The sequence below is a fragment of the Varanus komodoensis genome, unplaced genomic scaffold (genome assembly GCF_004798865.1).
Source record: "Varanus komodoensis strain SLA01 unplaced genomic scaffold, ASM479886v1 scaffold66, whole genome shotgun sequence".
NCBI lineage: Eukaryota > Metazoa > Chordata > Lepidosauria > Squamata > Varanidae > Varanus > Varanus komodoensis.
This window is the reverse complement of record NW_025336296.1, coordinates 2,335,393-2,360,847: the sequence shown is the minus strand read 5'-3', so window position 1 is coordinate 2,360,847 and position 25,455 is coordinate 2,335,393. Positions and strand designations below refer to the sequence as shown.

The 25,455-nt window shown below is 45.1% G+C and overlaps 1 protein-coding gene across 1 annotated transcript in view; it reads left to right on the top strand.

The window, feature by feature from the left end:
• The window catches only part of ADCY8 (adenylate cyclase 8), a 122,898-nt gene that overhangs the window by 78,517 nt on the left and 18,926 nt on the right, over positions 1-25,455 (top strand). The window contains 5 exon segments of the mRNA XM_044450412.1: positions 9,430-9,530; positions 10,675-10,876; positions 12,088-12,177; positions 14,380-14,558; positions 22,264-22,345. Of these exon segments, the coding sequence (XP_044306347.1) occupies positions 9,430-9,530; positions 10,675-10,876; positions 12,088-12,177; positions 14,380-14,558; positions 22,264-22,345 (654 nt within the window).

Genomic DNA, 25,455 nt, shown 5'->3' with positions numbered 1-25,455 from the left:
GCAAAATGTTAGATGCAGTCCTCTCGCTTGCCGCATCTCCATTCTTGATCAGTAGCTCAGCAGCAGAGCAACAGTTTCGCATCCACATGCTCCCAGGTTCAATTCCTGTCTGAGGCAGATGCTCACATGAGCCCTTGGTAAGTCATTGTTAGTCTGCGTTCGTCAGCTTTCCCCAGCCCCGTGTCTTGAACTACAACTTCCTGACCATTGGCTATGCTGCCTGGAGTGATTGAAGTCCGGAGCATCTCCAGGGCAGCAGGCTGAGGAAGGCTGGCGTAGACAATACTGAGCCAGATCGGCCGGCCCTTGTGGTACTGCAGCTTCCTGCATTGGAAGCTGCAGTACCACACACATGCCATTCAAGCTGCTGGGCTATCGTTGTGTATGGCATTTATTTGGCCCTAAATGCTGAGAGAATGTAAGGAGCAAGTAGGACGCTTGCAAGAAATTTGTGACAGACATGAGAAGCTAGTTTAGAGGGGCTGAAAGCCTCACCTTGGCTCTAGGTGATGCATTTTTGCAGGATTGGACAGGACTCCCACACCTTTAATATATTCATAAAAAAGGGAATTTGGTCAGGTGCCATGAAGATGGAGCTTGCTGAAATATCCTCTTTTACACAATTAGGAAAGACACTTGAGTTTTGACCTATTTTGTACCTGGGCATCCTGATTTAGGAAACAGAAGGGGCCGTTTGGTCGTGGGAGGCCAAAGGAAAGCAAGGAGACCAGATGGGGGAAGACAAAGGGCAGCGTTGCAAGAAGGACAAAGGGATCTCTAAGAAAGAGACGAGGCAGGTCAATGAAGAAAAACGGTAGTGTGTGCGTGTGAACGAACCAAAAACAAATTGCCCAGAATCTCAGGACAGGAACAGCAGTGTTAGTAGTGGAAAGCTGACGAATGGAGAAGGAGGTGTTTTGGATAATGCAAGATGCCGGCTGCCAAGTTTGCCAAATCAAGAACTGGCTAGGCCGTTGCAAGAAAAGCAGACCTTTGAAGAAACAATGGGTGGGAAGGAGAGGGGGACTGAGAATAGGGACCAAGGTTTTGAGCCCTTGACATTAAAGGAACCGCAGCCTACAGTGGCCAGATCTGTACCCTGAAAGAGCTCCTCTACCTTTAAGGGATTCCTGGAAGGGAAAATTCTGCTGGATTCAGCTTCTCCCTTCTTCAGGACCACACTATAACGGGGAAGGCCTCAGACTGCATTTTTATGCAGTTGAAGAGGTTCTCTCAGTGGGGCAAGGGAAACCGTCTGGGAGGTAGTGCAGCCTAAGGGGCAGTCGCAGGTTGATCTACCAATTGGCGCACAGCTGCTGCCAAGCAGCCAAATCCACCGCATGGGTAGAAAAGTGGAGAAAATCAGTCCCAGGAGCCTTTCTAAGCAAGGAGGTTGTGAGACTTGACCAGCTTTGTGTCTCTCCCTGTCTCTGAGGCTCTCCGTGGCATCAGCAGCCCTGCTCTCCCAGAGGCGTAAGAGCCTCAAAACATTGTCAAAATGGCAAGGAGCTTCGGCACAGCTCAAGCCACACTGCAGCTCCACCCCTGAATTTCTGTGCCTTGCTGCTGGCCAAGCAGGTCAAAGCCAGGACATGATGAAGGCCACTGCCGAGTGAGGAAGGCCCTGAGAAAGTGCCGTCTGGTGGGGGGGCCCTCCCCAAGCCACCCCGCTTCTCAACTTTCCTGCATTGCTCCTCTGTTATTTCAGTTTGGAGCTTTATAGGAAGGTCAAAATAGGATTTTCCTACCTTGATTCAGTAAATCCGCATCAAAGAACACAAGCAAAGGAGAAAGCACAGTGAGTGCTCTGACAGGCTCCAGCCAATGCCCTCCATGCCTACTGCTGATGCCATTTAAGCCTCTAGGAGCAAGAGCTGAATCTTTTCAGCCTGAGCAGCCTTAATTCCTCCCAGTGTTCTCCTTTGTGATTGCTGCTTCTCAGAATGTCTGGCTATCCAGCTCTCTGGAAGAATCAACTTAAAAAAGCAGCTAAATTGCTTTTTTTTCTTTTCTTTTTTAAAGAAATGTATTTTATTAGGCATTTCAGAACTGTAATAAGCAAAGCACTTGGCTTCCAAATAAGCTGGATTATTATTATTCCCCAAAAACACATACAAAGATTTTGAAATTTTCTTCCTCAACCATTGATCTGGGACAAAGTACAGAATGAATGCAATCAAACTCTCCCCTGAAAGGTCATGAACAGAAAAATAAATTCCTCCAAAGGCTTCCCATTGACATTCTTTAACCTGGCAAGCCGACGGTGTCTTTTTGTTATTATTTATATATTTATTAGGTTTTTCTGCAGGGTATCCAAGGCATACCCCTCCCCTTCTCCATTTTATTCTCAGCAACTTTGTGAGGCAGGGGTGGTAACTTCGAAAAAAACAAAACAAAACAGGCTCAAACCCACAGGAAAAGTGGAGAAAATCCCAGGTGCGGCTGAGCCTGAGCCTTTCTAAGCAAGGAGGTCCTGAGAGGTTAAAAAGGGTAAAAGGAGGTTTTAAAAAGCACAAAGCTGCATATACTAATTTACATGTGCCCAAAAGTCTATGTGTTTCCATATCTTCAGTGCATCCTATATCCTAAGGACATCTGCTTTGTACAAAGAGATTATGGCCCTGGATAGCAGAAGAAAACCTTCTAAGCACGTGTGGGCCAACGGCCAGCACGTCCAGGGGAAGGGGATGCAAGAGGGGTCACCAGAGCCCCTGGACCCTTATTTCAGCAAGTGCCCATGGACAGCAAGTTGTTGGGGTGGATGCCCTCCCAGAGACTTAGGGCTCCAAGTGAAAGATGCAGGATCCCAGCCTCAATGGGCTGTTCGTTAATGCACCTCTGCTGCGAGTTTGGTTAGGCTGAGAGACTGAGTGGCCCAAAATCACCCAGTGAGCTTCATGGCCAGGGCAGAACTAGACCCCAGATTGCCTGAGTCCCAGTCCAATGCCGGGAGCCCGAGGACACCCGGGCGCCCCCCTCCCCCATGACAACTGGTCCTCCCTTGCTTTGTCAACTTAAACGAAGCCCCTGTACCACTCATCCTGGTGGCAGGCTCCTTTCGTACAGCTGCCCATCAGCTGCACTTCCTGAAATGCCCGGAGAGAAACACCAGATCCCATCCCTTCCCTTCCATGCTCAGGTGGCATAAGATGCAGAAGGATTGGCCAGGGGCCTTTTAAAAAGAAGTCGGAAAAGCAAGGACAAAATTGCACATTTCCAGACACCTCACTATGTTAACACTATATCAAATAGCAACGCCTCCGCTCCCAGGCATTGCCTATAAATTCGCCCCCTACCTTCCACCTCAAGAAATCAGAAGAAAATGATACCATTTCCACAGAAAGAGAATATTTTCAGAAACTAGCATGGGAATTTCACCCAAGCCTCAAAAGAAAGGCCATGCCTTTCATTGTCTCTGATCTTTCTCAGCCATTAGGTAGCTGGATGTTTACTTATGCTTCCCATAAATGAATTCGCATCACTTTGCTCACTTTCATTTGCATATGGAGAGATTCCAGTTTTAAAGAAGAAAAGCGCAGGACTGATCCCACTTCTTTGAAGGAGCAGTGGAAGATCAGCGCTTTTCTAGATACTGTTGGGCTGCCTTAACATTGGCCAGGCTGGTTGGGCCTGACAAGTCCTGGGGTCCAACAATATCTGGAGGGTCATAGCCCACCAGCTTCTGCTTTAGATGATCACCCAATACTTGACTTCACTCTGTATTTACGACTGAATCTAGGATTTAAATTGAGGCAACTGCGTTGCGTAACGAAGGACTAAAGTTACCTTCTACAATGGAAGGTTCTTTATTTCTTTCTAAGATTTAAACCTTCCCTCCCTAACCAGATGGAAGCCTAAATCAGCTAACAACAAAGGGGCTTTGCAAGGGCGGATGGAGTTCAGAAATCGATGCCAGTGTAGTCTGTGCTGGATAAGAGCCAGAACATTGAATCTGGAACTTCTGTGTTTGGGTGTCACCAAGGAGCTTGTAAAATGCGCTTTCTCACACAGGCTCATTTTCCCCAAGTGAAACATGTTGACTGCATGTTACTCATTTTACAAGCTGCGTTGCCTGTTCTTGATTGCACCAGATGCGTTTAGTCTGCTGACTGCATTTGGTGACTCAAATCAGGCATGATCCAAGCCGAGCCCTGTGTTAATTCTACCCATTTAGAGACCACACTCATCATTCACAATGGGGCAGATTCTGCACCCATCTGCAGCAGGGGTGGGGACCCCATGGACCACACGCAGCCCTCAAGGGCTTGCTAGCTGCCTTTCACCCCCAATTTCCAGAGGAGAAACCATGGAGCAGGGAGGGGTAGACCATCTCCTACTGTTCTGTTTTCGTGGTATCTCTCAAGGAGGGGAGAGATGACCCCTCTAGTCTGCTCTGCATTATGGCGTCCAACTCAACAATGTGATTCTTCTGAGATATGCCACAGAGTTTGGAAGGTAGAGGAACCACCTTTCTTCTCCTTGGAGAAAGAGGCGGGTCCTCCTGCAACAGCACTCAGGACGGAGTCTGCTCAAAGCACTGAGGGACTAAATTCTTCCTCGTGCAAGCAAAAGGAGTTCATAGGCTCCTGGCTAGGAGTGATTCGGTTCAAGCAACCTTGTCTCCTGGAAATGACCCGAAGCCAGATTCTCTGAATGCTGGCTCATGCAGATGAGGCTGCCCTGCCCTGTGGAAAAGCAGGTCTCTGTGCTGGGCTTCTGGGTCCCAGAGCAGTGCCAGCTTCAGGTTTCGGAAGACCCTGAACAAGACCCCTTCAGTGGGATGCTGCTTGGAAGGATACCCCTCTTCCTTGCTGCTGTATCTGTCCATTTGCTCTTTCTCTTTGGGCTTAACCTGCAAGACCATGAAGAGGGAGGGCCAAAGCGAATGTAGGCCCATGTGCCCTCTCCTTGCTTGGAGAGGAGACGTGAGCAGCCAAAGGCAGCACGGAGTGGACACACAGGGCTTTTGTAGAAGCTTTTGTAGGACAGAACCTCCCTCTCTATCCCAGTTCCTAGCAATGTCTTCTGGATGGCTTTCTTTGTCAGAAGGCAGCCCTTATTGTCAGTCGGACACTCTTGGCTGTACTGGAAGTGCACCCTGGCCCTGTAATCCCATTATTTGTAAAATACTGGAAACAGAGTGAAGCACTCTTAATAGGTAAAGGAGGCCTGAAGAAAATCAAATAACGGTTTTTTGGGGAATTGATTATGGCTTCCAACCTCTTCACACTGCAGTTCATCTAATTCCCCTGCTTTCTTGTATAACTCCAGCTGAATTTCTAGCAGCTAGATTATACTGTCTATGTATATGCATGTTTAAATGATGAATTGTAAATACCAGCTGATTGCCTGGCTGTCTGGAATGCTATAATAGAACAGATTTCATTGATGCTGAGTTATTTTTACATCAGTGCAATATTTGCCTATCAGAGGCAGGTGAGGACCTGAGATCACCTGATGCTTACTATGTGGACCCCTTTCACGAAGCTTTCAGTGCCGGGCAATTCTACCGTGTTGTTCTGTTTAGGCTGCCACCTTTCAGTCCCCACCCTCAGCTCTGCTCCCCTCCCTGGCAGCAGCCTGGCATGGAGAAATGCAGCAAATGACAATTTTCCTCACAGAGAAATGACTGGAGGGTAAAGTTCTGCCCAGTAAATTTCCTGGGTCAGCCCCATGTTGCATCAGGTCTAGAAAAAGGTTCATTCCCTGTAGCTCGTCCTCACCACCCGCCCTGCCCTGCCTCACCACATCAAAACAGTGCCAAAGCTGTGCTGCTACATGATTTCTTCCGAGGGAATGAGCTGCTTTAGAAGATGCCTACCTTGGACATTCCTATAGAAAGCACATTCGTTGATGTCACCTGTCCAGCTTCTGGTGGTGTGATACCTGGCCCAGTGGTGGAGCCAGGATGAATCTTGGATTGACACATCACGAAGTTCCAGGTTCAGGGCCTGGGGATGAGCTCAGGTCTTGACTGACAGGTTCTCCAGGCCAACTGCGAGTGATAGTGGAATAAATATAGGCGAAAGAGATGAAGGAGCTGCCGTCTATTGCAGGGATGGCGACTTGTAGTTCCCTGGCCTGCAGCACTGTCTTCCTTCACTGGGAGTTGCAGTCCAACAGCAATTTGTCCAGCTCTGGTTGACTGGTGGGGGGTCAACGATTAGAACCTAGTAGAAAGGGCAGATGTGTAAAACACAAAGAAGATCCATGAGGACCGGAAGCATCACCCAAGCTCTTCCCAGTGGAAGAGCGTGAGATGATACTGCAACCTCACCATTTCTATGATTTTGTCTACTGCAGATGCTGCAAACATTCAAAATGGTATTTTAGAAGAAATGAAATGTGAAGAGCTTAGGGAACAGCCAGATTGGGCCCTTGTGCAATATGTGTAGCTGGTTTGTCATAGTCTGTGTTGAATTTTCCAGGGAAATGTGGAAAACAGGCTGTGCAGTGATATGTCATTAGGAAGCAGAAACTACAGCCCCATGGCATTTGCCATTATGGTTGGATGGATGGAAAGAGGGCTCCTGAGCTTTTAAAGATAACGCCAACCTCTTTCAGGTGCTGTAAACCCTTGCCAGAGGAAGGAAGGAACACTTTACCCAATATAGGTCTCTTGACACACGCTGGTCCCCAGCCATGAATTGAATGACCACAGCTGTTCTTGTTCTAACCACTGTGGCCAGAGAATCACCTCTGTCAATGTGGTTGACTGTGGACCAGTCACTGTCTCTCAGCCTGACCTACCCTACAAGGTTATTCTTGGAGAGCTGAAGAGGAGAGTTAAGCGTAGCGCCTTGGTTTCCTCGTAGGAAACAGGGTGGAAAGGAATGGAATGGATCACTCAATCAATACATGCGTAGATGTGCTGTGTCCCATGTGGAAAAGATACAAAAAGGGCAACCCAGGAGTTCAGAAGGATGATGTGAGAAAGGAGCATGCCATTATGAACAGTGTAGAAAGAGAGGATGGATATATTTAGAATGCAGGGTTACCTAGTGAATCTGGCTGTGATCAGAGAGAAAACAGATGCAAGGAAGTACTTCAGAGAAAACACAATGAATATATTCAGTTCAGTGCCGCAAAATTTCATAAGCTTGCTGGTAGCTAAGATGGTAAAAAAAGAAAGAAAATCAGAACAAGGTGAATGTTGTATAATTTCAGAAAAGATAAACTTATCAATAGAAATTAGCCACAATCACTAAAAGTAGCTTTCACATATTATTTATTATTTATTTATTTATTTAAAGTTTTTATATGCCATCCCCTTGCTATATAGCCTCGGGATGGTCACACAAATGAATAATTATAATAAATACAGTTAATAAATAAATATAATACAAATACATATGAGGGTGGCATGATTATGGATGCAGATATCTTCCTATGGCAGAGTTTTTTCTGACCATGCTTTACACAGAAGGTATCTGCAAGTTTTAAACAAGGCCCGCTGGGTGACTTTGGCCCAATCGCAGACTCTCAGCCCAACCTACCTCACAGGGATTTTGCTGTATGGATAAGACTGAGAGGAGCGAGAGCATTATATAAACCCCTCTGAGCTTCTTGAAAGGACAAAGGGTGGGATAGAAATATAATAATACATAATATATAATAATATGAACATGCATCTTCTTGTTGCAATTAAAATAGACAAACTAAGCAAACAAAAGTGAAAGCAAAACCAGCACCCAACTGCCCAAAGGCATGAATGACTTTGGGAGTGTTTGCACAGATGGTGTCCTTGCTGCCCGGAAGCCCCTGAACTGAGTTTCCCAAAATGTCTGTGTCCTGCTAAGCTGCAGCCAGCACGCAGAGCCCCCCTTTTCCCTATTTGTCTTTGATCTCCATTTTTTTCCTGGCGGGGCAAACTCTGCAGATTGTCTAGAAGGGCACTTGGGAGGTGAGGAAACTGGAGAAGGCTCAGGTCCCTCACATGTTGGCATCTGTGGGCTCCTCCCATCCTTGCCCACAGGCACATTCCTCCAGGATCCATTTTCAGACACCAGGGAGGCCTCTGCAGAAATGTTTCCATCTGGCCTGGTTCTCTCCATGATGGCGTTGCGGGAGAGGTCAGTGGACCTCGGACTCCTCTTCCAAGGCTGGAGCCCTGCCTCCCATCTTGAAACGGATGGCCCAAGCCATCCCCTAGTCCCTGGGATACTTGCCCAGCAACCATAGGATTGCTCACTTCGCAGCTTTCAGTCAGCTATTCCCCCCTCCATGCAGTGGATTTAACTAATGTCTGTTGCTTATTCCAGCACTTCCCTTCATGCTGTGCCTGTGAGCTTCCCAAAGACGTTTGGCTGAGCAGCAGTCAGGCTGTGACTGCCTTCGTCACACACCAGTCCTGTTGCAATCAGTATTGGAAGGGACAAATGACTAACTCGAGTCCTGCTGAGTTCAGACGGTAGCTGACTCGGTCTTACAGACAGATGGCAGCAATTAGAAGATGTTGTGTAGCTATTCTGCCTTTTCTTCCTTTTAGTGGGGGAAAAACACACAAGAGTTGTGGTTGGAAAACACAGGAGGGATACAAGTAGAAGACACTGAGTTTGGGACCTCATGTAAAACTCCAAGAATGATAAAGGGCAATTGCATGATAAAAGAAGTTTCTTAAGGCTCCAAATAATCATTAGTTTAAATCTGTTTTTCTTTTTCTATTTCATTTTTACTGAGGGTGCACATCTCAGCCTGCAACTTAAAATCTCACCTTACCATCTAAACTAGGGTACCAAACTGCATCAGGGCCTCTGTGTCTACTCTAGAGTAAAGTCGGAGTGGTGGGGAGAAGAGACATCACTGCTAGATACAACCTGAATCCAGCCCAATGATGGAACAAGGATTTTGTTGTTAGATGGCTTTTGGTCAACTCCAGCTTAATAATATTCTTCATCTTAATATTTTTGTGACTGCATCCCCGGGTTAGTCACAAAGCTTCTGAGGCAGGATAATATTTCTTAAAAATCCATGGAGCTCCCTCTTTTAATACAGGTTAAAAATTTGCTTTCCGAGAAAGTCACCTCACAACTACCCACCTCTAGACATTTCACGATGTGTGTCCCTTCACTTTTTCTTGCATCACTTTCCATTCAGTCACCCCAACATTTCTGTACCCCCTCTCCCTCAGACCTGAGTGGGGGGAACCTCCCAGGTTTTGAAACTGCACTCCAGCCAATTATATGATGAAGCACAAGTCAGTTGCAAGATGGAATGACTTGCTTTATAAGCTCCTTCACAGTAGATTTCATCTGAAAGGATTCTTCCCCATATATGTTTTTTTTTAATCTCACTGCAGGAAGCAAGTTAATTTACTGGATCTTCTTACTAATTTCTCAGAAGCCTCATAAAACTGTCTTGCTCACTTTTTCATGGCTGTCAAATAAGACTAAAGTTATTTTCTCCTTTATATACTGTTTTCTATTTCAGTATTCCCAAATGAGGGACGAAGTGTTTAAGTCGAACCTGGTGTGTGCGTTCATTGTCCTCATCTTTATCACTGCAATCCAAAGTTTACTTCCTTCTTCAAGGTAAATGCAAAGATTTCCATAGAACAGTACTGTGGAGTACTGAATGGCTTGAGCCAGGGTGAAGGCTTTTTTCCTCCTTTCCTCCTTCCCTCCCTCCCTTCTTTCCATACAGTCAATATGTATAAGAGTTTCCAAACTACAAGAAAACATGGTGCTTACAATCCAAAAGCCAAACTGGGCAAATGGGGAGAATCTGCCTTCCTTTATATGTACATAAACTTGGTTAGTGTAGGCCAGCAGCAAATGAGCTAGCCGCCTCCAAATGATTTGGACTACAACTCCCATCAACCTCTACATAGGCATGAGTGAAACTCTTAGAGAGAAGAGGGAAAGGAACAATCATTGAAAAATATACAGCTGTGTCATCTTACACATGCTGGATTTTTTTTTCAATGCCACCCTGTAAAAATGGAAGTGTTGAACTACAGCCCTGTGGGCTAAATCCAGCTCACCTAGACATCTAGCCTTCCAGAGACCCTAAATGGACTCACCCCTGCTCCTCTGACCTATAAGCATTTGGTAATTGCCTGGCTTTTGTGCATTGTTCATCTTCCCCAAAAGTTGAAAGGCTCAGTGAGTGGCAATGAGTTCTTAGAGGTAAAAAATGCTCGTCTTTTGGCCTCACCCCCTTTGCCTCCTGCCTCTTGCCTCTGTCCGGGTCCCATCCATGACTAGAACGCTCCCTCCAGAGCATCTCCAAAAATCCGTTCCTCCTGCAGGGTGCCTTCCACTTCTTTTCCAGCCTGCCAGTTCTCCTTCACAGGCAAGGGATCCTGCAGCTCGCATTGCTGCTGATTATGGAAATATAATGCTTCCTAAGGGAAGCCCCCAATTATCCGAAAAGCTTGTTTCTGGAACATCGCAGGTCAAGAGGTCCTGGATGTGAGTTCCATCAACCTGCATCCTTCCAGAAACAAGCATTTCCATTTGTTTCACGTTGTCCTGAAAGACTAAATTGTCCATGCACAAGTGGTGGGATCTGTGTGCATGAAACAATCAGCACGGTGGAAGGGAACCGATGGAATAATATGTCCTGCTAGATTCCACCCTCCAAGATAAATAGGGCTCAACACCCCGCTGTGAAAAGCAGTCCAAGCCTGTTTCACAATCATGTCTAAATGTGTCTTTTCTTCCCCTTCCGCAGGATGATTCCAATGATCATTCAGTTTTCGATTCTGATTATGCTGCATTCAGCTCTTGTGTTGATCACCACGGCAGAGGATTATAAATGTTTGCCCCTTGTTCTCCGGAAAACTTGCTGCTGGATTAATGAGACCTACTTGGCCCGAAACGTCATCATCTTTGCCTCAATCCTGATTAATTTTCTGGGAGCGATCATCAATATTGTAAGCACCCAGGGGGACAGGGGAATGTCTTGTTCTGCACTTAGAGGGGCGGGAGAGAGTGAAAGGATTTGTGAATGATTGAGACTGATGGTTTTCTCAGCTGCAGTAGCAGTATTTGTATAACACAGAGGATTTAAATATAGACCTGCAAAAAGTCAGAGCTGTCAAGCATCAGGGAATTCAGTCTGCTGTTTAAAGAAGAATGGGCTCGCATATGGGCTGATCTGTCCCTTGCGAAGATAATCTTCCCTTTTTGAGAAAAACAACATTGTAGCTCTATTCTGCTCAATATAGTGCTCTTTCCAGCTCTGTGCAATCAGCAGTGATGACCAAGAGGTCTATTTTCCCCATACAAATGTTCTGGGCTGCAATTTGGAAACACTGCCCTATGAGGAGGCTCTGAAAGAACTGGGCATGTTCAGCCTTGAGAAGAGAAGATTCATGGGGACATAATATCACTTTATAGGGACCTCAAAGACTATCACAAAGAAAGAGGTCAGGATCTCTTCTCACTCATACCAGAGTACAGGTCACAGAATAATCCACTCACATTGTGACAACCCAGATTCAGACAGGACATCAGGAAAAATTTCCTCGCCATCAGAGCAATGCAACAGTGGAAGCAGCTGCCTAGAGAGGTCATGGGCTCTCCCACACTAGAACCATTCAAGGTGAAACTGGACAGCCATCTGAGTGGGATGGTGTAAATTGGTGACCTGCAGCAGCAGGGGGCTGGACCCGATGTACGTCTTCCAACTACTGTTCTCTGATTTCAGTATTCTGCACCCAGCATTCTGGGAGTTGTAGTCCAATCCTTCTGAATCCTTCTGACCAAGCTGAGTCAGGCTTGTATGCCTTCTCAAGAACTCATGAAAACAGAAATCATTTCTGATTAGATTACTAGACAACAATGCTGTTTATTGCTAAGGGCTTGTGCTTTTGATGGCCCTGGCTATTGAAAGCTCAAATTCTTCAGACAGAAATGCTGGAATTCTGGGGGTTTGGATTCGCCATCCCTTGAGAGAGCCAAATTAGATGCATAGCTAAGGGTGTGTGTCTGCGGAAAACTAGGACAACTACTCTGCACTTCTTGGGGGCCCTTTATTCCAGGGTTAGAGGGGTTCACACTATCAAAGCTCTTCCTTCTCATCCTGATAAACACACTCCCAACCCAATTGTAGCACTAACTGGTTTCCATTCTTTATCCACAGCTATGGTGTGATTTTGACAAACCGATGCCCTTCAAGAATCAGACGTTCAACTCTTCTGTCCATTTGGCAGATATTTGCTCCTATCCAGAGGTAATTCTGAGCATTAATGAAATGCAACATTTGTTTCAAATAGACCGTGCATCCCAACTGGATCTTGACCACATGTGCAATGAGACCACAAGTGCAGTGAGAATTAACATTGACTCCAAGAATGAAATAAAAGAAGGCATTTTGGTGTTTCCCCAGGCATACAGAGCCGCTGAATTAGGCTGTAGAGAACCGAGAGATGATTATAGACTGAGTCAACTAGTTTCCATTTCAAAATGCTGGAGTAAGCCCGAGAATGGCCATTCCAGGATCAAAGCACATTTCATTTCTGTCCCCAAACCGGTGCTCTCCAGCTCTTCCAGATTACACTGCCCATCAGCCCCAACCAGATAGCCAGTGGTCAGGGAGTAGGGGAACTGTACCAGCTGGAGTATTTTTGTGGTCAGCATCTAGGAAGAATTACAACAGAGGTGGGCAACTTTGAGGAGCTCCTGAGATGTTTTTACACGGGGCACACGACCGCGGCTTCTTCTAGGCAACACTCCCCTGTTTTGGGCTTCTGCAGCTGTCAAAGCAACCACCTTTCTGCCATTGCCACTGATGGGGCAACACAAGAGGCAGTGTGGAGCCTGCCCGCTGCCCATGGTCTGCGTCGTGCCCACTCTTGGCCTACAGAGTGCAAGCTGTGCCTTGTCGAGAGAGACACACAACCGCCATGATTTTTTTTTAAGTAAAGCTGAAAAATTTTTGAAATGGGGTCACTAGCACATTCACAGTAGCACTATACTGAATTTTTTAATCTATTTTGATCTAGTTCTTCATGACAGTACATGAGGAGAGGGGGGGACAAAACTGCACCCAGAAATGGTGGGAGGAAGTGAGATTCTGGAAAAATTCCCCTGGTTGCAGAGTTTCGATGTTTCCCTTTTATTCTAAGGAGGTTGTTAGCATGGGGGCTCTTCCTTCTCCCATTTCCCTCCCTGTTCTGTCCTTGCAGCAGGACTTAAACTTCATGCAAAGGGATTAGCCAGGCCATCCCCGCTTGGGGCATTCCAGTGCTGTTGTCCTTGGAGTGCTGCCTGGAGACACTGCAAGGATAAAAGGAGAAAAATAGTAAAATAAAGAGCACAGACATATGCACGCACCCACAGGTACACACACCAGTCATGTCTTTACAGTAAAGTAAGCACTGAAGCCATGGACTCTGAGAAACGTCTGCAACATTCTCAGCAGCCCAATGAAAATGATCATCCTTTTCACAGGGCAATGAGGAGACTGTGAAAGGGCAGGCAAGGTTTCAGCGCAGCCAGCATCATTTCAGACCAAAGAACTGATAGAGGCACAATACGTGCATGAGCGGGGGGAGAGTTGCTCGAGGTTTGATTGCTGAATAACAGTGATTTGCTTACAATGGTCTTTTGCAGGTTGCAATTTGCTTTACTTTGCTTCTTTTCAAGCCAGAGAAATCTGTGCAAAATTCAATTGCAAGTTATGCAAATTGCGGCTGAACTTTACAGAAATTGTGCCTATTGCAGCTGAATTTCTCCAGCTCCAAAAACAAAAACATATCTTAAAAGCTCTTTAGGCCTGGCCCTATTTGTAATGCTAGGTTCTACATCAGGAGCCTCTTGGGGATGAGAAAGCTTAGCTTTTTTTCCCTTTTGTCAATACAGTCAATTTACTGAGAATCAGGGTAGTAGAATAGAGACAGTCCTGACTTTTAAGCCTCCCACCAACCTGGAGCCTTCCACCTGTGTTGGACTACAACTCCCATCTTACATTTGTCTGGGAGTAATGTGAGCTCCACTGTCACACCTTTGGTGGGCACTGGGTTGGGAAGACTAGCACAGGACATCCTCAGGCACAGAGCTTACTGGATGATCTTGGGACCCTTGCTGTCTCTCTGCAGCACCTGCCTCACAGGTGAACTGGCCAGGTGTGCTGTAGGAAGCTTCTTGGAGGAAGGGTGGGATAAACATGTCGGAATAAGTAGATGTGGTGAGGGAAGCTGGCAAGGAGCTATGGGCGCCCTATTATCAGAGAGGAGTTGGTCAGGGGACTCTTGTACCCATTGGGATTTGGTGGGCAGCTGGGTTGCCGCCGTGGGAACTGCCTGCTGGCCTGGATGGACCATGAGTCTGATCCTGCAGAGTTTTTCTTATGTTCCAACCAAGGATGAAGCCTGAGCTAGGGCAGCCAGCCAGTGCTGACGAGTGATCCTTCCTCCCCATCCTTTTTGCTCAGTATTTCGTCTTTACTGGTATCCTGGCGATGGTGACCTGCGCCGTGTTTCTCCGCCTGAATTCTGTCCTCAAGCTGGCCGTGCTGCTCATTATGATTGCAATCTACTGCTTCCTGACCGAGACCATTTATGCCTCCCTGTTTCTGCACTACGATGATATCAATCATAACGGAGAGTAAGTGTTCAATGCCACTTAACCGTGCCTTGTTTTTAGGAGCCCGACGGGGGGAATCGTTAAAGACACTGAATGAAGACACTGCTCAAAGATAGGGCTCCCTTTTCAGAACACATAGCGCATAGCAAGAACATTTTCCTTCAAAATTGTTTACCACAAAATCCATCACTGTTCTGCCAGTTCTCTGTGATTTGGATCTGTTTGGCGGTCCTTGCCTGCGTTCCTCAGAGGGCCTGATGCTTCAGTCTGCAAAGTGATGTTTTAACAATGGAAAGATTTTGGAATCTTTGAGCAGCTCCTCCTTTTAGGTGGACTTTAGAACTGGTATCCTCCGAATGAGTTGGACTACAATGCCCATCAGCCCCAGCCAGCAAGGCCAATTGATTGGGTGCAATGGGAGTTGCAGCCTGAAGCATCTAGAATGGGGCAGTTTGTGGAAAGCTGCTTTAGGCTGTCTTGAATTACTTTCCCACAAGGCCTTCTCAGCTGCACAGCAGGCATAATTCAGCAGCTCACGGGACACAGTCTCAGCAGAATGGAAGCACTGCCGTAACTTCTGCCTCCAGCAGCCCCAGCAAGCCAGCCCATAGCCGGAGGAGGGGAGATGCTCTCGGCTGGAGGTGCATGCAAGCATCCGACTGTGCCACCAAAGGGCCACGGTCACACAAATAGGCCAATAAATTCCGTGAAGGCAAAAGGCCCTTATTAAATCATGAGGCAGGGAGCAAAAGCATAATGTTTCGACATCTGGGGCAAAAGAACAGTGTTTAACTAAACAAAACAAGAGGGTTTGATTTGAAGTATTAAGCATAAAGCAAAAGCAGAGATGCTCTCTGTTAATCATCTCTTGTTCTGAGTATAGTTAGCAGGTTTGAGAAGCCCTTCCGTTGCTCCAAGGTCCTCAACTTAACCTTACCAAGGCCAACCCAGATGGCCAGTGGATGCTCCCTTCCCAGAACTTCAAAGCCTTCTTCGTGAGCAGACAGTATATTTGAAATGAGCTCGAGCCTGCACTTAATTACCTTAATTAGAAGGCATGCCGTGATCTCTTTAAGGATCCAGGCCTAAAAGAAGATGCGGGTATGAAGGGAGAAATGGCAGCAAACCACCCGTCTCCTTGAAATACAGTGCCTTTCTCTGTTCTACTGCCCTTCCTGCTCCTTCCTTTCCCCCACTTGGCTTTATCCTATTGTGCCTTGAGGCCAGTTCACCCATAGCCCTTCTGATAATCCCAGGCACCACTGACAACATTCATGAAAACCACAACGCTTTGTTTAAGGCAGTGTGGTTTAGTGGTTAGAGTGTTGGGCAACGGTTCTTGGAGATCCAGGTGCTAGTCCCCCTTGGCCATGAAGCTCACTGCATGACTTTGGCCCAGTCACTGACTTTCAGCCTAACCTACCTCACAGGGTTGTTGTTGTAAGAATAAAATGGAGCTATGTAAGCCACCTTGGGTTCCTCACAAGAGGAGAAAAGGTGGGATATAAATGCAATGCAAGAACAATAACAACAATAACAACAGTGCAATCCACTGTGATTATTTTTTCCAGAAATTGCTATATTTCAGCTTACTGTAAGATATACAACAGTGACTGCAGAAAACGCTTTGAACAGACTCATTAATGCCTTTCCCACCTACCCCCGGCCACCAATTTATTCCTCAGTATATCCACGAACAAGCCTTTGAATCTTGCTGTAAATTAGAAACTAGGAATGGTGCTCCTCATGGCTGAAGAGTCTTGTTTTTCGTTTGTCCCGTCTATTCACAATGTAACGGCCTTTTGCTCTAAACCGTCGCACCCCATTTCATCCTCTTAGACACTACAAGTCACACACCGCAGTGCAACACCATCAGTTTTACACAGCAACAGGTGTGCAGCAGCTTTGCAGGTAAAAAGCAACTGCTCCAGAATGGCACGAAAGAGATGTGTGTTTCAAAGGATTTCAACCAGGAACCACATCCTCTGGTTCAGGAACATAAAAATCATCTTGCTGCATCTTCATTTCTGTCTAGCAGAAGCATTTCATGGGCCTAGGGCAGTGGAATTAGAACAGATATACACACTGGGGTTTCTAGTATATAAGCTTCAAGAAAGCGTAACTCTTCTGTTGAACTACATTACCCATGTTTATTCCAAAAGTGGCCTGAAACTCACTTAAAATAGGTTTGCCTGGGGCTTTAAACACTGACCACGTGCTTCTTTCCCCTCCTGAGGATGAACTGTAAGGCTCACAAGGATCCCTTCCATGGGTTTGCTGAACTGCTGTACTTTGTAATGGCTTAGTACCAGTTCATACTGCAAAATAGTTGAACGGGGCTGAAAGGTGGAATGCTCTCTGTGTCACGGAGGCCAGTTCTGAGAAAAATTTGGGTGTGTGCAAGTCCTGCTTCAACATCTGGAATTTGCATATCAGGAATTAGCACTTGAAAATGGAAGCAAACACTGAAAGTATAAATAACATTCCCGCCTTAGAAGATAGCTTCAAAATCCCACATTCCTTCCTACACAATATGTTGCCAGTTTAATTTCTATATTATCCGAGTCCCATTCAGTGCTGCATCATTGCCTGGATGTTACCTATAATGAAGTTTCGAGGGCTTCTACCCCTCGCAGCTCCTATCCCTGCCCTGCTCCCCCTCTAGACCAAGGCTCCCCTGAGCATCTGTGAAGCGGTCCCCAGCATGGCACCCACAAACATCTGCAAAAGTTTTAGTTTGTGTTCCATCGTTATAAGTACATGGATTCATCTGTATCCATAGAATTGAATTCCTGTGAAATGCATGCAACTTTCTAAAATTATACATAGACTTTGACACAACCAGATCAGATATCAAAATCAGTATCCATTTGTGGCACAGAGGCTTCGATAGGCCACTTGTTGAAATACTGAATGGGTTGTAAACTCCTCAGTCCATTGCCAATTATTTTACTTATTTACTTACTTATATTTATAGGCCTTCTATAATTGCCGAGACCAATTAGAAGGTGACTGTTTATTCTTCCAGTGTTGTAATAACAGTGCTTTAGCTCTCAAGGGCACAGGGAATGTGCTGACATGGAACAGATTTTAATTCCCGTGAAGCAGGTAAATAATTTTACAGAGTGTGTACAGCAGTGAATATTAATGACTGTTCCAGTACAAAATTTATCTGTGTAATAACTTCCTCCCAAAAAGAAGCAGCTGCTGGGCAACACCGAAGAAGGTGTTTAAAGGAAGCGTTAATTGTATCACATCACCAACAGTTTGCTAAATTAGACAATCCCTTATTAAAGAGACATTGTGGTCTCCCACAGACACAAAACAAAACTTTTGCAGAATAAGACATTGCTGAGCTTCATAGGCAGGGAGATGCCAAATCAGCAATCCACTGATTACGAATTTTGCAGCGGAGCTCAGCACAGTACCTTAAATTTGCAGCCCCGGAAAGCTGGGGGGTGGGGTTGTTCCAGACGGCTCCCCACCTTTGCCTTGGGCAAACTATTCTTCCAGCTTGCAGTGCCAAAAGTCAGCCCAACTTCATTAAATCCACTCTCCACACTTGCCCTCCGCGTACATGACTTTCATTTCCCCAGCACTCAGCCTTCTGGATGATAGTTGCCCGCAGCAATGTACTTTCCCCTGACACCATATTTTACTCCATCTCCTAATGCAACTTCTCTGCCATCATGCCAGACTGAAGACTTATCAGAGATGGGGGAGAAGCTCATCCCATTTGTGTTCAAGCCAATATGTGAACCAAAACTCAGCCATCCTTCAAAATTTATACTTCGCCTTCTGTAATGAAGTACTCCAGGGTGTACCAAAGAAATGAATGTTTTAGGGGAAAGTACACATCACGTTGCAGGTATTTGTGAAAAATAATTGCAAAAATATTGGATGCAAAATGCATGTGTTAGAAGCACCAATGCCCAAAATCCACAAATTTGCAAGCTTTTTTTAAAAAAGCTCAGTGTTTGGAATGAACCACAGTTAAGCTTTGAAAAATATTTAGTGTTTGGAATAAACCAGTTTAAAATTAGGAAAAAATGAGAAATGGGGGAGAATCCTGTACCCCTGAACCTTGTTTGAGGAGCTGTCGGATACTGAGAACAGATCCCTCCTGCTGAGGTTGGACAGAGTGGTCCACCTTGAAAGGGGACTCCTTTTGGCCAGTATAGGAAGAACCACCTCTGACAATTGGCGGACAGGGAGGGAAGGAGACTGGAGAAGCCATGTTATATGTTATCTCAAGCAACCTGCATCCTCGCCCACTCCCTTTCTGAAGTGTCCCAGGTAAATGAACCGACAATTCCATCAGGTAGAAAAGAAAGGCAGGAGGAAGAGGAAGCAAAGATGGCCTCTGCCATGCTCCTTCTCCTTCAATAGATGATCAGATGCACCAGAGAGCACCCTAAATGAAACCAAAATGGAGAGATTCGCCCATTCCCATTTCAGACCAGGCAAAGGTAAATTGATCACCAATTCTGTGATCAGTTAATCTTCGGAATGGATCCATTGCCCATATGGCTCATTATTTCCACTAAAATACATTTCTGTCCATTGTTATCCCATCTGATTTTCACTGACAGCCACCTGTCTTTCATCCAATCATTTGTTACCTTTTTTTACAACCAATAACTAAAGGGGTTTTTTTGGGGGGGGGGTGTTACGCAGATTAAAAACCTTAAAAATACAATACTGTACACAATACAAAAAGCATACAGAAAAACGGACAGTGTACACACACATCCAAGTAATTATAACAAAAAGAAAGCTAGGGCTTGTATTTAAGAAGAAAGAAAGTCTTCATCTGCACTGAAAGGACAGCAGTGTTAGCACAGGGCAGTCCTCACTTGGGAGATTGTTCTACAGTAAGGGCCCACCACCAGGAAGGCCCTCTGCATTGTTGTTAACGTTTGGATCTCCCGCACCTGGAGTAGGGCCTTTGATGATTAGTATTTTATACATTCCATCAGACATCACATTCTGAATCGATCCAAAACAGCTCCTTGAACTGAGCTCAGAAAGGTACAAGAAGGCCACAATCAGTGTAACATCCTTGGACCTTCTTTTCTCTGTTATCAATCTGGCCATCATATTTTGCACAAGCTGCAGCTTCTGAATGGTCTTTAAAGGCAGCCTCACATAAAGCGCATTCCACTTTCAATAAAATGGAAAGCCATCATCTACCTGTAATGCCTTTCCACTCCATCAAGTTATGATACATAGCCACCAAGATTGTGCAGGTATAAATTATAGCATTTATGAAATATGCATGAGAATGCACATACATTTTTTTTTCAAACAAACTGGGTTGTTTGTTCATTAAATTTATGTATTTATTTTAATTCTCTAAGTTTGCCATGAAAGGAGGTTTGTATTGGAAAAATGAGCAATTCAAAGAAACTAAAATGGACAGGTGGACATTCCCTAAGATTGCATAACCCCCGGTGCATCATTTTCCTACGTGCAGAGGGATAATTTATTGCGGAAGGAGGTTTTCAGCATGGAACAGCCTGCCCCCCTCCCACCCACTTGCATTCTGCTGCTCAAAGTAGCGCAGTCCAAGAAATGCTTTACCATTCCACCAATTATATATATAAACAAGTCCTTATGCAACAGACCTTTCTTACATCTTCAAATAACAAATGTAAAAATAGCCTTGAGAAATGCAGAGCCGTACCTGAGTCATCTCATATCTAGACAAGATAATTTGTAAGTGCTGCCGGAAATATCTCGTCAGCTGGAAACGGATGGAGCAGAAATGAGACAGGCCAACCTTATTATGGAACCCGAAGTAGGAAAGCAAGACCACAGCTGACTTGATGTGTCAAGGTGGCACTGTTATTACTGTCAGAAAACTATGTCAATTGTCATCTGAGCATGGAAATGGAGATGGGATCCAGACAGCAGGTGCCAAAGTTTGAGAGAAGCTAAACTTCCCACCATCCCCAGAATGGGAATACTATTCAGGGAAGACAGAGCAGCAATAGTCTTCTTTTTAGATAGAGAGATGTTTTTCCTTTTCCTGCACCATTGAACCCTATACTGCGGGTTTTAGTTTCATGGTCCCAACACATCTCTTCCCTCCGATCTTCAGGAATACCCAAAACAGGAGTAGACAACACATGATGTGCAATCCCCAATGCACTCCACATTTAAATGATGTCCATAACAGCTATAGAGCATCTAAAAGGTTATATTTGGCTTGGAAGCAAGCTCTGTTTAACCTTTGCAGAGCTCTGTCGCACTATGGAGCTGCCTGATGCAAAATGTTGACCCCTTTGCATGCGAGTGTCCCACACATTGAGGCCTGTGGCAGGGATCAAAGGGGAGAAATTGGCCCCGAGGGCTCCAGAGGTTGTCCTTGAGGGAAAGGACACTGGGTCAGCAGCAAGATCTCTCTGGAATTCTTCTCTGGTGCCTTGAATTACACAACATCCGTGTCGCATGCACTAGAGAGTCTAGGAAGTGTCATATTCCTGCAGCTACATGTCCATAGTCCTTTCTACTCACTGCCGGGTACATTTGAGGAAAGAGGCATCGGCTGTCTCTGGATTTGTTCATTGTACACGTTATGCAATAGATGGTGTGAGAATTGCAGATTGGCTATCTATGCTGGTCAGCTATTCTTGGAATGTTCCAGCAAAGTTCTCCTTAGGTCTTCCACGATGTATGATCAATCCACTCTGTCAGTATTTTGCGTGGATTGCTCCCATCTGCACCACTCAGAAATGAGCATGGACTGGATGTGATTCATAGCCATTCATTTCTGGACTTGTGCTGCATTCTGCAAAACAGAAAATAATGAGTGCGTAAAACGCATGCATTTGTAAAAATATGCTACCCCCCTTTTAACCATAAAACACATCCGGACATGGACTACCTTTAACAGAGGTTGCCCTCCTATCCAAGGAGTTAGCTTGCCGCAACATAAATAAATGTATACACCTTCCCAGCATCACGAGGATCACCAAAAGGGCTACAGGAATCCTGCATCTGGGTATTTCTGTACCTGTTCCTTGTCATGCAAGCCACCTCTGCTCAAACGTCCAGCTCTACAGCCCTCTTGAAGGCATAGAAGCCCTGCTGTGTTTTTGCAACTGGTCACCCCACGGGAATGGCTAAAGGAAGCCTCAGGACATGCAGTAGAGACACACCAAATGTGCATACAGTGGCGGCTTTGACTAAATAATCTTCAAAGTTTTGGTGATTTGGACATGCACAAAACTGTGCTGAAGCAGGACAGGGTGAGTTCCACCCCATTAAAATTCCTCAGGTGTAATACCAATACCAGTGCTGAAGAACTAGGGCATCAGAGTGAGTGCATCAGTTACCAAAAGTCTCAGAAACAAAGAACTTAAACTGCAGACTCGTGCCCATTTACTGAAAAGTTGCCCCTATTGAGTAAATTATGAATTATGTCGGAGCGAACTGGGGGGAAATGGACTGCAGTATCTGTATCATGCACTCCATTCGTATACTTTTACGAAGCATATGTTTTCAGTAATATAATGTGAACTTCAATTTATTTATCCTTGCTTAGTTTCTTTTTTTTTTTACTCTGAATTCTCTGTAAGGGAAACATGTGACTTTTCAACCAAAGATAAAAAGCCTTCCTTTATTTGGATGATTCATAGATCTCCCGTGCCATAAAGAACACAGACAGATAAATAAATATGCTTGACTGGAAACTTGGCTAGCCCTGTTCTTCTTTTTCTCTTCTTAGCACAGACTTCCTGGGAACTAAGGAAGCCTCTTTGCTCCTCATGGCCATGTTTCTGCTCGCTGTGTTTTATCATGGCCAACAGGTAAGGCAAACATTTATTTTTCATTTTGATATTTCCTGCTGTCCCTAAAAGCTGAAAATATCCACAATGTCTCCCCACGGATTACCTGCCAAACTGTGGCTGCCATTTGGAGGAAATAACGAAATACCAACCAAGAGACTGTTGCGACCTTCAATAATTGGGCATCTAATTAACCTTAAAGACAGACTGATTAATGAGAGTACATAATCACGCAGAGTCATGTATTATTCAGAAAATTCTATATATAGCAAATTCAGTTTCCGAGTGTCCCGTCCCTCTTTCCCGACATTCCAAGTACTCTGCTATGACCAATGCACGACTCCGGTGGTGCGGTGGGGACAAGCCATGCGAGGTCAAAGCAATGTGACCTTTTTATCACAGGGATGCTGATGTCGTGTGCCAGCCTGCTCAAGCCTCCTGGTGTCTTGAAACGTAGCTGAGATTCTCACACTGACTGTGGATGGAAGGCAGGGCTGTTGAGAATCTGGACTTCAAATTTTATTTATTATTAATTTATTTGAAACGTTTCTATAGCATCCCCTCACAGACGTCTCAGGACGGTTTACAACAAATTAGCACAATAAAATGAATAAAAATAAGAACAGTTGCACAGCATCCGATGTTAAAATAAAACCACTAAATAAAACAGATTAACAATTAAAATACTGGGAGAATAAAAAGGGTTTTGCCTGACACCGAAAGGGAAGAAGCGTTGGCACCAGGCGAACCGAATTTGCTCTTGGCACCACTGGCCAGATCACAAGTGGGACTACTGGTGAAATTTGGGCTATTGGCAAATAGGCTGCATCATGGCATGCAGTCATAAAATCATAGTTTAGTAGCGTTAGAGGGGCCAAGAAGGCCATTGGGTCCAGCGCCCCGCTCAATGCAGGACTCCACGCTAAGCCATCCGTCTCAGATGCCCGCCCAGCTGCATCTCATCATGGATGATCTGCCTTCTTCCGCAGACGCTGCCGTCAGCTCAGGGAGAGGGCATTCTCCCAGTTGTGCCTGTGATTGTGGTCTTCCTTTATTCCCGTATTAATGGATGGTGACCTCTCCTGCTACTTATTAATTTATTTATTTATTAAAACATTTCTATGCCGCCCCATTTGCCGAAGCCTCGGGGCAGCTCACAACATAAAGTGAAAATACAAAAAATAACAATATAAAATAAGTTGCCCTGGCGTATGCCCTGCTATGGCAATGGTCCCACTTGGGCAGAATTTACAAGAACTCTCACACACAGGAGATGCAGCGAGCAACCCGGCCTTGTGTCTTCAGCGAGTGGGCTGTAGCGCACGACTAGACTCCGTCTGGCCATGGGGATGTTTAGAAGGAAAGCGCGCATCAGACCGTTATTTGCGATGCCACAGATTGTATTTATTTATTTATTAAAACATTTCTATGCTGCCCCTTGCCGAAGCCTTGGGGCGGCTCACAACATCGAATAAAATACACAGTAAATTAAAACAATCACAATTAAAATATATACAGTAGAATAAAATAAGCTGCCCTGGCCAGATGAATGTCAAAGACTTCCCATTCTTGAACTACGTTCTGCCAGGAATTCTTGATAGCATCCAATGATTTCTGTGGTTCTAATGCACAACTAATGTAAAACAGGCAGGGTATTAAGTGAACCTGTCTTGGGGAAAGTCCAGAGTGACCACGATGGTTTGTTCATAATGAGATTTCTCCTCAGTATGACTCTCCTGCCATCAGTAAGGCTGGAGAATTAGTTCTGCCAATTCCCAAATTAAAAACAGTAATAATTTTAAAAGAGTAATTTTTAGCATTACTGTAAAACAGATCCTTTTATGGGAAAGACTTTTATGTAATGTAAAAGCAATGGATTCAGAACCTGAACATGATAGGCCTTTAATATGCTTTAATTGCACTCTGGCTTTTAGAGAGACACTAAAACCACATTATAAGAAAAAGCACTCCATGCGCCTACAAGGAACATTTGCTCCATGCAAAAATGGAAACAAGTAAGCTTGTTTAAAGAGCAGGTGACAGCAGATTTAAAGCTGATAGGGAATACTGCAATACAAACAGGATCAGCTTCAACATGTGTATATTTTCCGGAGCCCACAGTCCTGCCCACTGATATCTCTGCACAATCAAGGCTACACCATGTGTGCAAACCTGAATTTTGAGTTTCCTTAACACTAGCTCATTGGCTCAACTAGATGTGGTGTTCTTCACACAGGTAGTAATTGTGTGGCTGGATTTTAAGAAGTCAAAATGCAGTTGTGGGCAGGGCTGATCCAGGATTGGAGCCCTGGTGTGCTTCGACCCTCATGCACACTAGAACTGCAGCTTTGTTCACAGGCGCCCTTGTGCCTGTTGTTGTGATTGAGCCAAGGTGTGAAGGAGCTCCTGTTTTTCTAGATCTGGTCATTTGGGCAATGCCTGGTTGGGGGCTTGTCCCAGTGTATCCCTTCAGGTCTCTTTGTCTGTATGGAAAGCAACCATATAAGAGAGCCAGTGTGGTGTAGTGCTTAAGAGCAAGGGACTGGGACTCGGCCATGGGGCCACCTGGGTGACTTTGGGCCAGTCACAGACTCTCAGCCCAACCTACCTCGCAGGGTTGTTGTTGTGGGGATGAGATGGAGGAGGAGAATGATGTAAGCTGCCTTGAGTCCTTTGTAGGAAAAAGGCAGGATATAAATCGGAAATATATATATATATATATAAGCTGCAGTAGTGAGGGGCCATTTTCCTTACCATGTGCTAAGAAATTCCTTGTTGATGCCCATGTGACTTGAGGCAGGTTCAAATCCCAAAATTCAAAGGAGAAATCAATGGTACCCTGGTATTTATAATTCATCACATCAGAATGGAGTTCATGTCTCCATCAGTTTTGTCTAAGATGGCTATTCTTAGGATCTACATGTTAATATACTTATGCAACTAACCTTCTACTTTTCTTTCTCCTACTGCTAACTTTTCACTTACTCCTAAGTAAGGCATAATTCATCTAAGCACTTGCATGGGAGTCTTGCAAGACCAAAGAGGGTAAACCTGTAGGGGTTAAGTTCAGCTAAAGCAAGAAATTCAGAGCCCTACACCAGATGTGTAAGTTAACACAGACACAGCAAAGC